We start from the raw sequence: 19114 nt of genomic DNA on the forward strand, positions 1-19114 counted from the left end.
TCCATTTTCCTTGGTGACCCCGTGGTGACCTTTCCACTCCCCGATGGACCTTCAGTTGTTTTTTTTAACGGCCGTTTTTTTGCTCACCCTCGACATTTTTCTTTACTGTGCCTTCTCCCTGCTTTTGCGGCCTCCGTGGACCCTGGGACCGCGCTTAAAGCCCCGAAAATGCCGTTCCCGAATGGGAGCCCTCCATTGTGTGGCTGCCTCCCGCCCGCCTTCACCGGAAGTCAAGGCAAAATAATTATTTAGCGCATTTCAAAAAGTGATCAGTATTGAATGAGAAGACCCATGACTAGAATGATACCCATACAGCCAAAATATAGAATGGCAACTGAAGAGATGAGGCAACCAGTTACGGGAATGTGTGGCCCAGTGATTTTGACCACTGAATATAACTGCTATAAACAAAGCTTTTTTTCCCTTAATGTACACCCATTTTCTGAAAAGTTAGTCATTAAATGGCTTACCCACAGATCTCAAATATTTTTTGGGTGATGGTAACTAAAACAATTTGCACGTCTGATACCTAACCCAAGTGTAATAAAGTAGAAACAAGTTATTTTACTTTTAATGGACAACAAAAACTTCTAAAAGGGTTGTTTTACAAAGTTGTTGTAGCTTCCATTTGGTTGACTGTATATGTCAAATGTGGCATTGTGGTGTCACGGTGGCTGGCATTGTTGTCTCACAGCCAGGGACCCCGGTTTCATTCCGACCTTGGGTGACTGGAGTTTGCACATTCTCCAGGTTTATCCGCGGGTTTCCTCCAGGTGCTCCGGTTTCCTCCCAAAGTCCAACGACATGCAGGTTAGGTGAATTGGCCATGCTAAATTGCCCCTTATTGTCTAAAAGATTAGGTGGGATTACTGGGTTATGGGGGCCTAGGTAGGGTGCTCTTTTGGAGAGTCGATGCAGACTCGATGGGCTGAATTGCCTTTTTCTGCACTGTAGCGTTTCTATTAAAATGACAGGACTAAATCTATCAGGTGTCCTTTTTCGCTTGGATGTAACAGAAACTCCATGATTAAGTCTCGGGTGCTCGGAGTGGTTGCTTTCATATCACCTAGCCAAATGTACACAAGTGCTACCTATTCAGATGAAACGTAATTCAGCCTCCATCTCTTTGGGAAGTGGGATGTTTTTACGGGCTTGACAAAATTCACAACATGTCAATGAATGGCATACGGCAAACTGCAACATTGATGCACACAAATATAACTGACACACAACTCATTTTTAGGTTTATGGTCAGGAACCTATTGTATTAGTATGATCCAAACTATGCCATTTACTGCCCAAAACCAAACCAGAACATGGAACATAGAACATGACAGCGCAGTACAGGCCATTCGGTCCTCGATGTTGCGCCGACCTGTGAAACCACTCTAAAGCCCATCTACACTATTCCTTTGTTGTCCATATGTCTATCCAATGACCATTTGAATACCCTTAGTGTTGGCAAGTCCACTACTGTTGCAGGCAGGGCATTCCACACCCTTACTACTCTCAGAGTAAAGAACCTACCTCTGATGTCTGTGTTATAGGCACTGAGGAAGTGATGCGCAGGGGAAAGAGACACAGCCTGAGTGAGTGAGACACAGAGTGAGAATTTGGTAATTTGGTGCAGTGAGGTAACCAGGAAAGGTTAATCTAATTGTGCTGTATTTCAGTTAAAAGTGCAGTGTAGATTAGTGTCTGATTGGCTGAAGCTGCCCCCACCCTAATTGCTGAGAGGCAGTTATCTGGCAGTCACCGGAGGCCTGTTAAGGGGCACAAAGGTACACATTGTATTCTTCTCTTTGAAGTTTTAGTGTGAGTCATCCTAAAGTCTGTATAAAAGACAGACAGAAAGAGCTATGAGTAAGCGTTGCGCAGGGCAAAGAGACACAGCCTGTCTTCGGGCCTAATTGTGGGGGCCGTTCAGAGGAGGAGGAGTCTCTGAGTATAAAAACCTAACGGTAACTTCCTGTTTTCCAGTTTTTTCCCCAAAAGTGACGTCAGAGGGAAGCTGTGATCGGATTGGTTGATAGCAAATCTGCCCCAAATTTAAAAAAAAACACAGCTAAACTCGTAAACTTAAATTAAACTAATTAATTAATTAGTGATGGCTGGTCAGGTGATGTGCTTGAGCTACTTGATGTGGGAGCTGGCAGATCCCATTGCGAGCTGCAACGACCACATCTGCAGTAAGTGTTGGCTGCTCGAAGAGCTCCGGCTCAGAGTTGATGAGCTGGAGTCTGAGCTTCAAACACTGAGGCACATCCGGGAGGGGGAGACTTACCTGGACACTGTGTTTCAGGAGGCAGTCACACCTGTCAGAGTAAGTAGTTTAAATCCTGCCAGTGGCCAGGGACAGCAGGGTGTGACTGCAAGTCAGGCAGATAAAGGGAACTAGCAGTCAGGAACTCAGTAGCCTCAGCCCTTGACCCTGTCCAACAGGTATGAGGCACTTGCTCCCTGTGTGGATGGCGAACAGGGCTGCAGGAAGGATGAGTCAGCTGACCAACGCACCATGGTTCGGCAGGCCATTCAAGGGGAGGGAGTAAATAGGCAAGTTGTAGTTGTAGGGGATTCTATTATCAGGGGGATAGATAGTATCCTTTGTGAGCAGGATAAAGAGTCCCGCATGGTATGTTGCCTGCCCGGTGCTAGGGTGCGGGACATCTCTGACTGGCTTGAAAGGATACTGGAGAAGGAGGGGGAGGATCCAGTTGTTGTGGTCCATGTCAGTACCAACAACACAGGCAAGTCTAGAAAAGAGGACCTGTTTAGAGATTATAAAGAGCTAGGATTCAAATTAAAAAACAGGTCCTCAAGGGTCATAATCTCCGGATTACTGCCCGAGCCACGTGCAAATTGGCATAGGGAGGCAAGAATAAGGGAAGTTAACACGTGGCTGAAAGAGTGGTGTGGGAAAGAGGGGTTCCTTTTCATGGGACACTGGCATCAGTTTTGGGACAGGGGGGACCTATACCGTTGGGATGGTCTCCACCTGAACCGAGCTGGGACCAGTGTTCTGGCGAAAAGAGTAAATAGGGTGGTCAATAGGACTTTAAACTAGAGATTTGGGGGTGGGGGGGTGGGAAGGGAAAGTCAGGGAACCAAGAGGTGAAGTAATCAGTGGGAAGCGTAGCTGCTTAGGAATACAAAAAAGGTCAAAAAGACAAAACTCAGGAGAGGTTACGATAGTCCCCATCCCACAAAATATGACACAGTGTATGGAAAGGCTCAGTAAACCACAGTCCACCACACTGAGAAAACAAAAAGGGACGGTCAATAGAGAATTAAAGGCGCTATATTTAAATGCACGCAGTGTACGGAACAAGGTAGATGAGCTTGTGGCCCAGATTGTGACTGGCAGGTATGATGTGGTAGACATCACAGAGACGTGGTTGCAGGGGGTTCAGGACTGGCATTTAAACATCCAGGGATTCACAACCTATCGAAAAGACAGAGAGGGGGCGGGGTTGCCTTATTAATTAGGAATGAAATTAAATCAATAGCACTAAACGACATAGGGTCAGATGATGTGGAGTCTGTGTGGGTAGAGTTGAGGAACCACAAAGGCAAAAAAAACATAATGGGAGTTATGTACAGGCCTCCTAACAGTGGTCAGGACCAGGGGCACAAAATGCACCACGAAATAGAAAGTGCATGTCAGAAAGGCAAGGTCACAGTGATCATGGGGGACTTCAATATGCAGGTGGACTGGGTAAATAATGCTGCCAGTGGACCCAAGGAAAGGGAATTAATTGAATGTTTACAGGAGGGCTTTTTGGAACAGCTTGTGATGGAGCCCACGAGGGAACAGGCCATTCTGGACTTAGTGTTATGTAATGAGCCAGACTTGATTAAAGATCTTAAAGTAAGGGAACACTTAGGAGGCAGTGATCATAATATGGTAGAATTCAATCTCCAATTTGAAAGAAAGATGGTAGAATCAGATGTAAAGGTGTTACAGTTAAATAAAGGTAACTACAGGGGCATGAGGGAGGAACTGACAAAAATCGACTGGGAGCAGAGCCTAGTGGGAAAGACAGTAGAACAGCAATGGCAGGAGTTTCTGGGAGTAATTGAGGACACAGTACAGAGGTTCATCCCAAAGAAAAGAAAGGTTATCAGAGGGGGGATTAGGCAGCCATGGCTGACAAAGGAAGTTAAGGAATGCATCAAAGCAAAAGATAAAGCCTATAATGTGGCAAAGAGTAGTGGGAAGTCAGAAGATTGGGAAGGCTACAAAAACAAACAGAGGATAACAAAGAGAGAAATAAGGAAAGAGAGGATCAATTATGAAGGTAGGCTAGCCAGTAACATTAGGAATGATAGTAAAAGTTTCTTTAAATACATTAAAAACAAACGGGAGGCAAAAGTAGACATTGGGCCGCTCCAAAATGACGCTGGTAATCTATTGATGGGAGACAAGGAAATAGCTGAGGAACTAAATAAGTACTTTGCGTCAGTCTTCACAGTAGAAGACATGAGTAATATCCCAACAATTCAGGAGAGTCAGGGGGCAAAGTTGAATATGGTAGCCATCACAAAGGAGAAAGTGCTAGAGAAACTAAGAGGTCTAAACATTTATAAATCTCCGGGCCCAGATGGGCTACATCCTAGAGTTCTAAAGGAGATAGCTGAAGAAATAGTGGAGGCGTTAGTTATGATCTTTCAAAAGTCACTGGAGTCAGGGAAAGTCCCAGAGGATTGGAAAATCGCTGTTGTAACCCCCCTGTTCAAGAAGGGAACAAGGAAAAAGATGGAAAATTATAGGCCAATTAGCCTAACCTCGGTTGTTGGCAAGATTCTAGAATCCATTGTTAAGGATGAGATTTCTGGACTTCCGGGTGCGGCGATGGCCAGCTGAGTCGCACGTTTCGGCAGCTCCCGGTGAAACGGACTTTTGGGCTCTTGATAGGAGCCCCAACGGCAATTTTGACGGCTAAAAACACTGTGCGGTAAACCAGAAGGGAATCCCCCCTGGATACGGATGAAAAAAGGAGAAAGTGGCCGGATTGCAGTGGATCCTTTAGAACAGCGGCAAGGAAGGCAAGCAGAAACCAAGATGGCGTCGGAAGGTGGCAGTTTAACATGGGGCCCTGAACAACAAGAGTTCTTGAAATGCTGTGTGGAAGAGCTCATAAAGGAAATGAAGAAAGAGCTGTTGGCCCCGATACTACAAGCGATCGAAGGGCTAAAGGAGGAACAAAAGACCCAGGAGCGGGAGCTTCGGGTCGTGAAGGCAAAGGCAGCCGAGAATGAGGACGACATACAGGGCCTGGTGGTGAAGACGGAGATGCATGAGGCACATCAGAAACGATGTGTGGAAAGGTTGGAGGCACTGGAGAACAACGCAAGGAGGAACAACTTGAGGATTCTTGGTCTTCCTGAAGGTGCGGAGGGAGCGGACGTCGGGGCATATGTGAGCACGATGCTGCACTCGTTAATGGGAGCGGAGGCCCCGGCGGGTCCGTTGGAGGTGGAGGGAGCATACCGAGTGATGGCGCGAGGACCGAGAGCAGGAGAAATTCCCAGAGCCATAGTGGTGAGATTCCTCCGTTTTAAGGATAGAGAAATGGTCCTTAGATGGGCAAAGAAAACTCGGAGCAGTAAATGGGAGAACGCGGTGATCCGCGTTTATCAAGACTGGAGTGCGGAGGTGGCGAGAAGGAGGGCGAGCTTTAATCGGGCCAAGGCGGTGCTTCATAAAAAGAAGATAAAATTTGGAATGCTGCAACCGGCAAGACTGTGGGTCACATATCAAGGGAGGCACCACTACTTTGAGACGGCGGATGAAGCGTGGACTTTTATTGTGGAAGAAAAACTGGAATGAGCGGGTTATTAAAAAGAACGTTTGAACAAAGTGGTGGGGCGAATGTGGGGGGCGAAGAGGGGGGTTAAAAAGGGGGGAAAAGAGGAGTTTTATGTACTAATCCTGCGATGTGGTAACTTTTCTCTCTTCCACAGGTGGTGATGGGGGAGGAGGGGAGGTGGAGGAGATGGGGCGTTGGCCATTGGGGGCGGGGCCAAGGGAGAAGCGCGGGCTTGGTTCCCGCGCTATGATAATCATGGCGGGAATAGAGAAGCAGGAAGGAGGGGGCGTCGCACGGTGCGAGCCGAGGTCACGGGGGGAAGCCGAGGTCGGCCAGAGGGGGGGGGGGGGGGGAGGGGGGGGAATTGCTGGGTTGCTGCTGCTGGGGAGAGGGGGGAGCTGGTATGGGAGGGGATGGGCGGGGGGGGCAACGCCTGGGGGAGATACAGCTGTGTGGGAACCGGGTGAGGAGCTGGAAAAAGGGGATGGCTAATCGACAAGGGGGGGGGGGGTAGGAAGCCCCCCAACCCGGCTGATCACGTGGAACGTGAGAGGGCTGAACGGGCCGATAAAGAGGGCACGGGTACTCGCACACCTTAAGAAACTTAAAGCAGATGTGGTTATGTTACAGGAAACGCACCTGAAACTGATAGACCAGGTTAGGCTACGCAAAGGATGGGTGGGGCAGGTGTTCCATTCGGGGCTAGATGCGAAAAACATGGGGGTGGCTATATTAGTGGGGAAGCGGGTAATGTTCGAGGCAAAGACTATAGTGGCGGATAACGGGGGCAGATACGTGATGGTGAGTGGCAAACTACAGGGGGAGACGGTGGTTTTGGTAAACGTATATGCCCCGAACTGGGATGATGCCAATTTTATGAGGCGGATGCTAGGACGCATTCCGGACCTAGAGATGGGAAAGCTGATAATGGGGGGAGACTTTAATATGGTGTTGGAACCAGGGCTGGATAGGTCGAAGTCCAGGACTGGAAGGAGGCCGGCAGCAGCCAAGGTACTTAAAGATTTTATGGAGCAGATGGGAGGTGTAGACCCGTGGAGATTTAGCAGACCTAGGAGTAAGGAGTTCTCGTTTTTCTCCTATGTCCATAAAGTCTACTCGCGAATAGACTTTTTTGTGCTGGGTAGGGCATTGATCCCGAAGGTGAGGGGAACGGAGTATACGGCTATAGCCATTTCGGATCACGCTCCACACTGGGTAGACTTGGAGATAGGGGAGGAAACAGGAGGGCGCCCACCCTGGAGAATGGACATGGGCAGATGAGGGGGTGTGTCTAAGGGTGAGGGGGTGCATTGAAAAGTACTTGGAACTCAATGATAATGGGGAGGTCCAGGTGGGAGTGGTCTGGGAGGCGTTGAAGGCGGTGGTTAGAGGGGAGCTGATATCAATAAGGGCACATAAAGGGAAGCAGGAGAGTAAGGAACGGGAGCGGTTGCTGCAAGAACTTTTGAGGGTGGACAGACAATATGTGGAAGCACCGGAGGAGGGACTGTACAGGGAAAGGCAAAGGCTACATGTAGAATTTGACTTGCTGACTACGGGCACTGCAGAGGCACAATGGAGGAAGGCACAGGGTGTACAGTACGAATATGGGGAGAAGGCGAGCAGGTTGCTGGCACACCAATTGAGGAAAAGGGGAGCAGCGAGGGAAATAGGGGGAGTGAGGGATGAGGAAGGAGAGATGGAGCGGGGAGCGGAGAGAGTGAATGGAGTGTTCAAGACATTTTATAAAAAATTATATGAAGCTCAACCCCCGGATGGGAGGGAGAGAATGATGGGCTTCTTGGATCGGCTGGAATTTCCCAAGGTGGAAGAGCAGGAAAGGGTGGGACTGGGAGCACAGATCGAGGTAGAAGAAGTGGTGAAAGGAATTAGGAGCATGCAGGCGGGAAAGGCCCCGGGACCGGATGGATTCCCAGTCGAATTCTATGGAAAATATGTGGACTTGCTCACCCCGGTATTGACGAGGACCTTTAATGAGGCAAAGGAAAGGGGACAACTGCCCCCGACTATGTCTGAAGCAACGATATCGCTTCTCTTAAAGAAGGAAAAGGACCCGCTACAATGCGGGTCCTATAGACCTATTTCGCTCCTAAATGTAGATGCCAAGATCCTAGCCAAGGTAATGGCAAAGAGAATAGAGGAATGTGTCCCGGGGGTGGTCCACGAGGACCAAACTGGGTTTGTGAAGGGGAGACAGCTGAACACGAATATACGGAGGCTGTTAGGGGTAATGATGATGGCCCCACCAGAGGGGGAAACGGAGATAGTAGTGGCGATGGATGCCAAGAAAGCATTTGATAGAGTGGAGTGGGATTATTTGTGGGAGGTGTTGAGGAGATTTGGTTTTGGAGAGGGGTATGTTAGATGGGTGCAGCTGTTGTATAGGGCCCCGATGGCGAGCGTGGTCACGAATGGACGGGGATCTGCATATTTTCGGCTCCATAGAGGGACAAGGCAGGGATGCCCTCTGTCCCCATTATTGTTTGCACTGGCGATTGAGCCCCTGGCGATAGCGTTGAGGGGTTCCAAGAAGTGGAGGGGAGTACTTAGAGGAGAAGAGCACCGGGTATCTTTGTATGCGGACGATTTGCTACTATACGTGGCAGACCCGGCGGAGGGGATGCCAGAAATAATGCGGATACTTGGGGAGTTTTGGGGATTTTTCAGGGTATAAATTGAACATGGGAAAAAGTGAGTTGGTTGTGGTGCATCCAGGGGAGCAGAGTAGAGAAATAGAGGACCTACCATTGAGGAAGGTAACAAGGGACTTTCGTTCCCTGGGGATCCAGATAGCCAAGAATTGGGGCACATTGCATAGGTTAAATTTAACGCGGTTGGTGGAACAAATGGAGGAGGATTTCAAGAGATGGGATATGGTATCCCTGTCACTGGCAGGGAGGGTGCAGGTGGTTAAGATGGTGGTCCTCCCGAGATTCCTCTTTGTGTTTCAGTACCTCCCGGTGGTGATCACAAAGGCTTTTTTTAAAAGGATTGAAAAGAGCATCATGGGTTTTGTGTGGGCCGGGAAGACCCCGAGAGTGAGGAAGGGATTCTTACAGGGTAGCAGGGATAGTGGGGGGGGCTGGCACTACCGAGCCTAAGTGAGTATTATTGGGCCGCTAATATCTCAATGGTGAGTAAGTGGATGGGAGAGGAGGAGGGAGCGGTGTGGAAGAGATTAGCGAGGGCGTCCTGTAGGGGGACTAGCCTACAGGCTATGGTGACAGCCCCATTGCCGTTCTCACCGAGGAACTACACCACAAGCCCGGTGGTGGTGGCTACACTGAAGATTTGGGGACAGTGGAGACGGCATAGGGGAAAGACTGGAGCCTTGGGGGGGTCCCCGATAAGAAACAACCATAGGTTTGCCCCGGGGGGAATGGATGGGGGATATGGAATGTGGCAAAGAGCAGGAATAACGCAACTGAAAGATCTGTTTGTGGATGGGAAGTTGGCGAGTCTGGGAGCGCTGACTGAGAAATATGGGTTGCCCCAAGGGAATGCATTCAGGTATATGCAACTGAGGGCTTTTGCGAGGCAACAGGTGAGGGAATTCCCGCAGCTCCCGACACAAGAGGTGCAGGACAGAGTGATCTCAAAGACATGATGGGGGATGGTAAGGTGTCAGATATATATATAGGGAAATGAGGGACGAAGGGGAGACTATGGTAGATGAACTAAAAGGGAAATGGGAAGAAGAGCTGGGGGAGGAGATCGAGGAGGGGCTGTGGGCAGATGCCCTAAGCAGGGTAAACTCGTCGTCCTCGTGTGCCAGGCTAAGCCTGATTCAGTTTAAGGTATTACACAGGGCGCATATGACTGGAGCACGGCTCAGTAAATTTTTTGGGGTGGAGGATAGGTGTGCGAGGTGCTCGAGAAGCCCAGCGAGTCATACCCATATGTTTTGGTCATGCCCGGCACTACAGGGGTTTTGGATGGGGGTGACAAAGGTGCTTTCAAAAGTAGTGGGGGTCCGGGTCGAACCAAGCTGGGGGTTGGCTATATTTGGGGTTGCACAAGAGCCGGGAGTGCAGGAGGCGAGAGAGGCCGATGTTTTGGCCTTTGCGTCCCTAGTAGCCCGGCGCAGGATATTGTTAATGTGGAAAGAAGCCAAGCCCCCAGGGGTGGAGACCTGGATAAATGACATGGCAGGGTTTATAAAGCTAGAGCGGATTAAGTTCGTTCGAAGGGGGTCGGCTCAAGGGTTCACCAGGCGGTGGCAACCGTTCGTCGAATACCTCGCAGAAAGATAAATGGAATGGAAAAAAGAAGGCAGCAGCAGCAGCCCAGGATCGGGGGGGGAGGAACCAGAAGGACTCTCAGGGTTGTTAATATATACTGTATAATATGTATAGGTCGTTGCGACAGATAATTATATATTGGACTGTTAAATTATATTTTTGGAGAGTGTTACTTGCGATAAGGCAGTTGCCAATTAGGGTTAGTTTTCATTTTTGTTATTTATTATTTATTCATTTTTTGTTTATAAAATAGGTCATTGTTATTTGTGTTGTTATAATATTGTGTAAAGGATGCACAATGTACTGTGTTGGTTGACCAAAGATTTTCAATAAAATATTTATTTAAAAAAAAAGGATGAGATTTCTAAATTCTTGGAAGTGCAGGGTCGGATTAGGACAAGTCAGCATGGATTTAGTAAGGGGAGGTCGTGCCTGACAAACCTGTTAGAGTTCTTTGAAGAGATAACAAATAGGTTAGACCAAGGAGAGCCAATGAATGTTATCTATCTTGACTTCCAAAAGGCCTTTGATAAGGTGCCTCACGGGAGACTGCTGAGTAAAATAAGGGCCCATGGTATTCGAGACAAGGTACTAACATGGATTGACGATTGGCTGTCAGGCAGAAGGCAGAGAGTTGGGATAAAAGGTTCTTTTTCGGAATGGCAACCGGTGACAAGTGGTGTCCTGCAGGGTTCAGTGTTGGGGCCACAGCTGTTCTCTTTATATATTAACAATCTAGATGACGGGACTGGGGGCATTCTGGCTAAGTTTGCCGATGATACAAAGATAGGTGGAGGGACAGGTAGTATGGAGGAGGTGGAGAGGCTGCAGAAAGATTTAGACAGTTTAGGAGAGTGGTCCAAGAAATGGCTGATGAAATTCAACGTGGGCAAGTGCGAGGTCTTGCACTTTGGAAAAAAGAATAGAGGCATGGACTATTAAAGCAAATGCAATGTTGTCATGTATCTCAAGAGGCTTGGAATATAAAAGCAGGGATGTACTTCTGAAGCTTTATAAAGCATTCGTTCGGCCCCATTTAGAATACTGTGAGCAATTTTGGGCCCCACACCTCAGGAAGGACATATTGGCACTGGAGCGGGTCCAGCGGAGATTCACACGGATGATCCCAGGAATGGTAGGCCTAACATACGATGAACGTCTGAGGATCCTGGGATTATATTCATTGGAGTTTAGGAGGTTGAGGGGAGATCTAATAGAAACTTACAAGATAATGAATGGCTTAGATAGGGTGGATGTAGGGAAGTTGTTTCCATTAGCAGGAGAGACTAAGACCCGGGGGCACAGCCTTAGAATAAAAGGGAGTCACTTTAGAACAGAGATGAGGAAAAATGTCTTGAGCCAGAGAGTGGTGGGTCTGTGGAATTCGTTGCCACAGAAGGCGGTGGAGGCCGGGACGTTGAGTGTCTTTAAGACAGAAGTTGATAAATTCTTGATTTCTCGAGGAATTAAGGGCTATGGAGAGAGAGCGGGTAAATGTAGTTGAAATCAGCCATGATTGAATGGTGGAGTGGACTCGATGGGCCGAATGGCCTTACTACCGCTCCTATGTCTTATGGTCTTATATCTATCCCCCTCAATTTAAAGCTATGTCCCCTCGTGCTAGACATCACCATCCGAGGAAAAAGGCTCTCACTGTCCACCCTATCCAATCCTCTGATCATCTTGTATGCCTCAATTAAGTCACCTCTTAACCTTCTTCTCTCTTAACGAAAACAGCCTCAAGTCCCTCAGCCTTCCCTCATAAGATCTTCCCTCCATACCAGGCAATATTCTGGTAAATCTCCTCTGCACCCTTTCCAATGCTTCCACATCCTTCCTATAATGCGGTGACCAGAATTGCACGCAATACTCCAAATGCGGCCGCACCAGAGTTTTGTACAGCTGCAACATGACCTCATGGCTCCGAAACTCAATCCCTCTACCAATAAAAGCTAACACACCGTACGCCTTCTTAACAACCCTCTCAACCTGAGTGGCAACTTTCAGGGATCTATGTACATGGACACCGAGATCTCTCTGCTCATCCACACTGCCAAGAATCTTACCATTAGCCCAGTACTCAGTCTTCCTGTTATTCCTTCCAAAATGAATCACCTCACACTTTTCTGCATTAAACTCCATTTTCCACCTCTCAGCCCAGCGCTGCAGCTTATCTATGTCCCTCTGTAACTTGTAACATCCTTCCGCACTGTCCACAACTCCACCGACTTTAGTGTCATCTGCAAATTTACTCACCCATCCTTCTACGCCCTCCTCCAGGTCATTTATAAAAATGACAAACAGCAGTGGCCCCAAAACAGATCCTTGTGGTACACCACTAGTAACTGGACTCCAGTCTGAACACTTCTCATCAACCACCACCCTTTGTCTTCTTCCAGCGAGCCAATTTCTGATCCAAACTGCTAAATCTCCCCGAATCCCATGCTTCCGTATTTTCTGCAGTAGCCTACCATGGGGAACCTTATCAAACACTTTACTGAAATCCATATACACCACATCAACTGCTTTACCCTCATCCACCTGTTTGGTCACCTTCTCAAAGAACTCAATAAGGTTTGTGAGGCACGTCCTACCCTTCACGAAACCGTGTTGACTATGTCTAATCAAATTATTCCTTTCCAGATGATTATACACCCTATCTCTTATGAACCTTTCCAAGATTTTGCCCACAACAGAAGTAAGGCTCACTGGTCTATAGTTACCGGGGTTGTCTCTACTCCCCTTCTTGAACAAGGGGACATTAGCTATCCTCCAGTCTTCTGGCACTATTCCTGTTGACAAAGATGACTTAAAGATCAAAGCCATAGGCTCAGCAATCTCCTCCCTCGCTTCCCAAAGAATCCTAGGATAAATCCCACCTGGCCTTAACACCTCCTCCTTATGAACCTCAAGCCCATGTCTAGTAGCCTGAATCTCAGTATTCTCCTCGACAACATTGTCTTTTTCCTGTGTGAATACTGACGAAAAATATTCATTTAGCACCTCTCCTATCTCCTCCGACTCCAAGCACAACTTCCCACTACTGTCCTTGACTGACCCTACTCTTACCCTAGTCATTCTTTTATTCCTGACATATCTATAGAAAGCTTTAGGGTTATCCTTGATCCTACCTGCCAAAGACTTCTCATGTCCCCTCCTGGCTCTTCTTAGCTCTCTCTTTAGGTCCTTCCTAGCTAACTTGTAACTCTCGAGCGCCCTTACTGAACCTTCATGTCTCATCTTTACATAAGCCTCCTTCTTCCTCTTGACAAGTGTTTCGACTGCCTTAGTAAACCACGGTTCCCTTGCTCGACCACTTCCTCCCTGCCTGACAGGCACATACTTATCAAGGACTGCAACATGACAACCTGAATGTGTTTTACAATCAATCTTATTAATAATTCCTGTTCAGAACAGAACACAGATGAGCACCTGAAGTTACCCTGATACACTGCCAAGGGCAGCAAAATACTTTAAAAATAACTGGAAAGCACTCTGAAATGTCCTAATTAGCTCACCATCTACTCTGTGATCACAGGAGGAAACAATCTGTTCCTCCTTCAACCTCCTGACGGTCACGATAATCATAGAATTTACAGTGCAGGAGGCCATTCAGTCCATCGAGTCTGCACCGGCCCTTGGAAAGAGCACCTACTTAAGCCCATAACTCTGCCATATCCCAGTAACCCCACCTAACCTTTTGGACACTAAGGGGCAATATAGCATGGCCAATTCACCTGACCTGCACATCTTTGGACTGTGAGGGGAAACCGGAGCACCCGGAGGAAACCCACGCAGATTCGGGGAGAAAGTGCAAACACCACACAGTCACCCGAGTCCGGAATTGAACCCGGGACCCTGGAGCTGTGAGGCAGCAGTGCTAACCACTGTTCCACCGTGCTGCTATTAATCCTGCTATTACACAATACAGCTTTGGAGAATTTAAGTTTATTTATTTTTTAAATGGTGATTACCAAATTAAAGTAGTAATCTGTACTGCCAATAGAGTCCACCAATAGATAATATTTCCTGTTCCCATCCCATAGCTCCAGCACAAAAATTGAGAAGAATGCAAAACGTCTGCACTTTTCTGTTCATTAGATGGGGACTGGGGACAGGCTAATTAATTTTGGCACATACCCACTTCTCCATCTAAAGCAAATAAATCTCTGCCCAACTATCTACCCAGTAGGTACTGTCCAAACTTATTCCATTTAAAAACAAAACCTTCCTCTCTGCCAACTGTAATGTATCTGTGCTGCACAGCTGAATTAATTCCCTAAAGTGCTTTCCTTGGCTCAATGAACTTCTCTTATTTCTCTTTCTGTACTTGGATAAGAGATGTACAAAACCTTTTGTGCAGGGTACAGGCTTTGAAAGGCAATGACAGAAACTTCAGTAATTGGAAGAGAAGGACTTAGAAATAGCATTTAGGGCGAAGGGGCTTAAAGGATATGTGGGGAAAGCAGGATTATAATAATCTTTATTATTGTCAAAGGTAGGCTTACATTAACACCGCAATGAAGTTACTGTGGAAACTCCCTAGTCGTCACACTCCGGCGCCTGTTCGGGTACACAGAGGGAGAATTCAGAATATCCAATTCACCAAACAAGCACGTCTTTCGGGACTTAAGGGAGAAAACCGGAGCACCCGGTGGAAACCCACGCAGATTGGGGAGAACATGCAGACTCCGCACAGACAGTGACCCAAGCTGGGATTCGAACCTGGGACCCTGGCTCTGTGAAGCACCAGTGCTAACCACTGTGCTACCGTGTGGCTATGGAGCTGTATGATCAGCCATGATCATAATGAGGTCGAATGACCTCCCTCTGCTCCTACATTCTATGTTTCTAGGACCTTCATATTTTCTTTTCTGTTTATTCATGGGAAGGCCAGCATTTATTAGGAATCTCTAATTTCCCTCGAGAAGGTGGTGATGAGCCACCTTCTTGAACCAATGCAGTGTGCCTGTGTGAAGGTGCTCCCACAGTACCATTAGGGAAGGAGTTCATGGATTTTGACCCAGAAACAGTGATGGAATGGTGATGTTTTCAAATCAGGTTGGTATGGAGGGGAACTTGCATGCAGTGGTGTTCCCAAGCACCTGCTGCCCTTGCCCTTCTATGTGGTAGAGGTCCTGGGTTTGGAAGGTGCTGTCAAAAGAGGCTTGGCAAGTTGCTAAAGTGCATTTTGTAGATGGTACACACTGCAGCCACGGTGCATTGGTGATGGATGGAGCGAAGATTTAAGTTGGGGCACCTATCAAGTGGACTGCTTTGTCCTGGATGGTATTAAATATTGTGGCTATAAGAGCAGGTTGGTAGCCGGTCAAGATAAATTTCTCTTCATAAATCTATTTCAATTTACTTTGTTACAAAAATGCACCAAGTAGTGATACTATCCTTCGCTACAAGCAGGTAGGGAACCTTTTCACAGTAACTTCATTTGAAGCCTACTTGTGACAATAAGCGATTTTCATTTCAGGTAGTAGAAGTAACTAAAGGATGTGTCCCTATACAATTCCAATGCTTCACGTTTATTCTCTTGAAAGGTTTTGTGGGGAAGACAGAAGAAGCAAAGATTGAGAATTAAATGATAAAGTTACTATTTATTTTTAAATATTGTTACACCCATGACCCCTAATCACCATCATTAAGAAAATATAGCTGTCAATGGAACATTTTATCACATATTTCTATTCAATACTTTTCATTTGGCTATTCATCATCAAATGGCCACAAAATCAACATGATGTAATAAGCTTATTCTTCAGAATTATAGGTGACATGTTCAACAAAGATGTAGTTTTGGGAAAAGCAAAATGCTCATTCATACATCCATTGAAGGGTAACTAAACTTGCATGCATAGTCTGACTAGCTCAATATTTTCAACTCATTTTAATGCCTCAAATTAGTACGAGTGCATTTCACAGCCACTCACCTGGCAGCCTGTTGATAAGCCAAGTTAACTGTTTTTTTGATATATTTGTCCAGCTCAGGTCAAGGGTTACAGGTTGCCTCCTAATGATGCCACTGAGCATAAGAGGTGTGATTGATTTACACCGGTTTAAATCAATCTTGGTCCAAAGCCTCTTGTCACAGCACCTGGGGAGGTAAAATTTAACAATTGTTTCAACGACACAGAAAATACTCATATTATAAGAGAATGTATTTTCAGTAATGTATTGGGCTGATCTGATTAACAGTTATTTGGTGAAAGCATAGCAAATTATATAGGTTGCACCAGATCACAAAAATAAAAAGTGCTGCAACTTGTAACTATTGTTAACTTAATTTTCTTTTTCTCACAATAACATATGCATCACCATATTATATCAATGATACAGACTAAGTGTAAGACTAATTCAGAAAACATTTATACTACATTATATTTTCACTTTCTCACCAACTTTAAAACTTATAAAGCATAAATTTGGTATAATGACCCAAACTGATAATGGAATAGGGCAGAGTGAGTCCAGTGTCAGTACTTACACTGAATGTGATGAGGCTCCATTGTTGCTATATAACATTCAAGTCAAATGTCCTGGTTATTTACAGCAGCTGAACTCTTACGAGTATCACACACACGTATAATTAGCTTGAAATAAATGTTTGCAAAGATTCAAATTTAATGCATCTCTGCTACCAGTGTGCAGCCATGCTAACTGGCAATACAGGTCCCAGAATCAGCTTTGCACCTCCTCACATTCAGTGAGGCTCAATACTGGATGCTGAACCTCACCAAGAGCATATTTCTATTACCTATAAAGTTACGTGAAGCAATTTACATCTCATGATTTTGCAGGTTAACTGAACACCAGGTATAGTAGGGAAGCATACTAACCACGGATGTTTCAAGTTCCACCCCAGTCTCCAGGTCCATGGATCTCAACCAAAAACTCTGGGCTAGCAAAGCATTCAAAAAAATCAGTGTTTTATTTTGTAATCCCTAATCAGCCGTCCTCTCTTACACCCCCCACCCACCCCCCGGGAGCCAAGTGTTTAAAGTGTTCCCAAGAATGTCCTGATAGGCCAAGATCCACTGTCAAAGAGCCTTCCAACCCACTAGTTTGCTTCACTGCTGAACAATAAGCACTTGGGCAAGATGTTCATGAGCTACTGACATGCAATGTGGAGCTGTGTCCCAGAAAGAATCAATACCTACAGGGGGATGGAGCAAACAAAAATCCGAAGAGCACCTCCTAGCTTAAAGTATAACTTGTGTATATCATATTCTTCTTGCATTTGATCTCTACATAAGGGCCCCTCGTCTCCATGTACTCATGATGTCCATGGAAGTGGGCAGAAGCCCGCTCCCAGGTTCCACCAATGCTGATCTTTAAGCAACAGTTGTTAGGTGCTGCTCAGCAACAGTGCAAGCCAATTTTCCGCCAATATTCACCACTTCTTAACGAAAGTCTTTACCTCTGCAGTTCTCATCGCAAGGAGATGCCTGATGTTGAATGGATTCATGAACAAGTCTGACAACCACTAAAGTATACAATCTCATTTTCACTGCCTGTCAATCAATGGCAATTGTAATAGGTGATTCAATAAGGTCCTTAAACTTCAGACACCACCATTTCTCCCCACTCTTAAAAAGTCATTGTCACTCTGCAATGTCAGTAGATGGGGAGATGTGCCATAAGCTCCAATACACTCCTGTGGCTCCCTCATTCTGATTTGACTTTCAGTTTTACTTGGCTACTCTGGAAACCTGACTGAAACCGGTAACTGTGAGAAATCAGACCACTGCTACACTACCAGCCTCCCAGCAGTCCAAGGTTAGTTAATCAAAAATCTAATCTAACAGCCAGTGTATTGGAGAAAGATGAAAATGGGCCCATGTTAATTGTTACTCAATTAATATTGACAAGGCGGACCACTGAAAACTCTGAGGGCATTAGATATTATACACGCTGATAGCACTTCAACGGGTTTATAATATGCAAGTTTATTTCGGGCACACAGAGAATGATCTTGCCCCCCCCGCCAGTTCAAGACAATAAATATTAAATAAAAACTTACCATCTGTTCCAGGTTTTACAGACTCTCATGCAAATACATAAATCTTTGCGATTAAGGTAGCCAAAAACAGCCATCCACACTTCCCTTTGCATCACATGGTCCTCTCCATCATCGAGGGGCAGAGAGTCCGGGGGTGGGCTGACAGGTGGAGGCCGCACCACGTGTCGTTCCATTTGAATGGATTTAGTTGGGGACACAGAGGGTGGTGGACGGGTGATCACCCTGGGAGCTCGCCTCAAGCTCGTGGTAAGCTGATGTCTAAATCTGGGAGTTCCATTTAATCCTTTGCTTAGCCTGTGCAGTCTTTCACTGTTTGCTAGCAGTCGTTTAGGCTTCTCTACTTTTTCACTATCTCCTTCAGATTTAATTGGTTGGTGATTTTCATTCGCCAGGCTGGTCTCAGTTTTATGAATTTCCTGATTGAGTTCTTTGCTTAGTTCTTTACTGAGTTCTTTATTGTGCAATCGCTTCTTGCGTTTCTCTTTAAATCTCCCACTTTTCTTCTCTTTGGTCTCTGCACTTTCAGTGCTGGGACCAGCTCTCGGAGAGCTTGATCTGGACTGGTCACTCTCCTTTGTTTTCTGAGGTGTCTCTGGTGGATCATCCTCAGGCTCCTGCTTGATACTCCGCAATGGTTTGATAGTAGGTGGCTGGTCTTCATTTGGTTGCACTGATTTTTTCTATTGAGAAACCAAAGTGTATTAAACTCACACTTAACATTTCAGGAAGTGAACAGAGACACCTATGGACAATGATATAAAGAAAAAAAGACTTGTGGGCAGCACGGTGGCGCAGTGGTTGGCACTGCTGCCTCACGGCACCGAGGAACCGGGTTCGATCCAGGCCCCGGGTCACTGACCGTGTGGAGTTTGCACATGTGCAGGGTAGGTGGATTGGCTTGCCCCTTAATTGGGAAAACAAATGGGTACTTTACATTTAAAAAAGATTTGCAATAATATTGTCCTTTCGTGGCCAAAGCATATCTAAAAGCGTTTCACAGCAAATGAAAT

At 46.4% G+C, this 19114-nt stretch overlaps 1 protein-coding gene across 11 annotated transcripts in view; it reads right to left on the reverse strand.

Annotated features, from left to right (window-relative positions):
- LOC140408146 (lysine-specific demethylase 2B-like) overlaps positions 1 to 19114 on the reverse strand; it is a 402335-nt gene that overhangs the window by 9274 nt on the left and 373947 nt on the right. For all 11 annotated transcript variants that reach the window (XM_072495150.1, XM_072495146.1, XM_072495145.1 and 8 more), the window contains 2 exons: positions 18105 to 18784; positions 16015 to 16178 (listed from right to left, as the gene is read on the reverse strand). In XM_072495150.1, coding sequence (XP_072351251.1) covers positions 16015 to 16178; positions 18105 to 18784 — 844 coding nt within the window. The remainder of the gene's footprint in view (positions 1 to 16014; positions 16179 to 18104; positions 18785 to 19114) is intronic.

This window comes from Scyliorhinus torazame, chromosome 1 (assembly GCF_047496885.1).
Source record: "Scyliorhinus torazame isolate Kashiwa2021f chromosome 1, sScyTor2.1, whole genome shotgun sequence".
Classification (NCBI taxonomy): domain Eukaryota; kingdom Metazoa; phylum Chordata; class Chondrichthyes; order Carcharhiniformes; family Scyliorhinidae; genus Scyliorhinus; species Scyliorhinus torazame.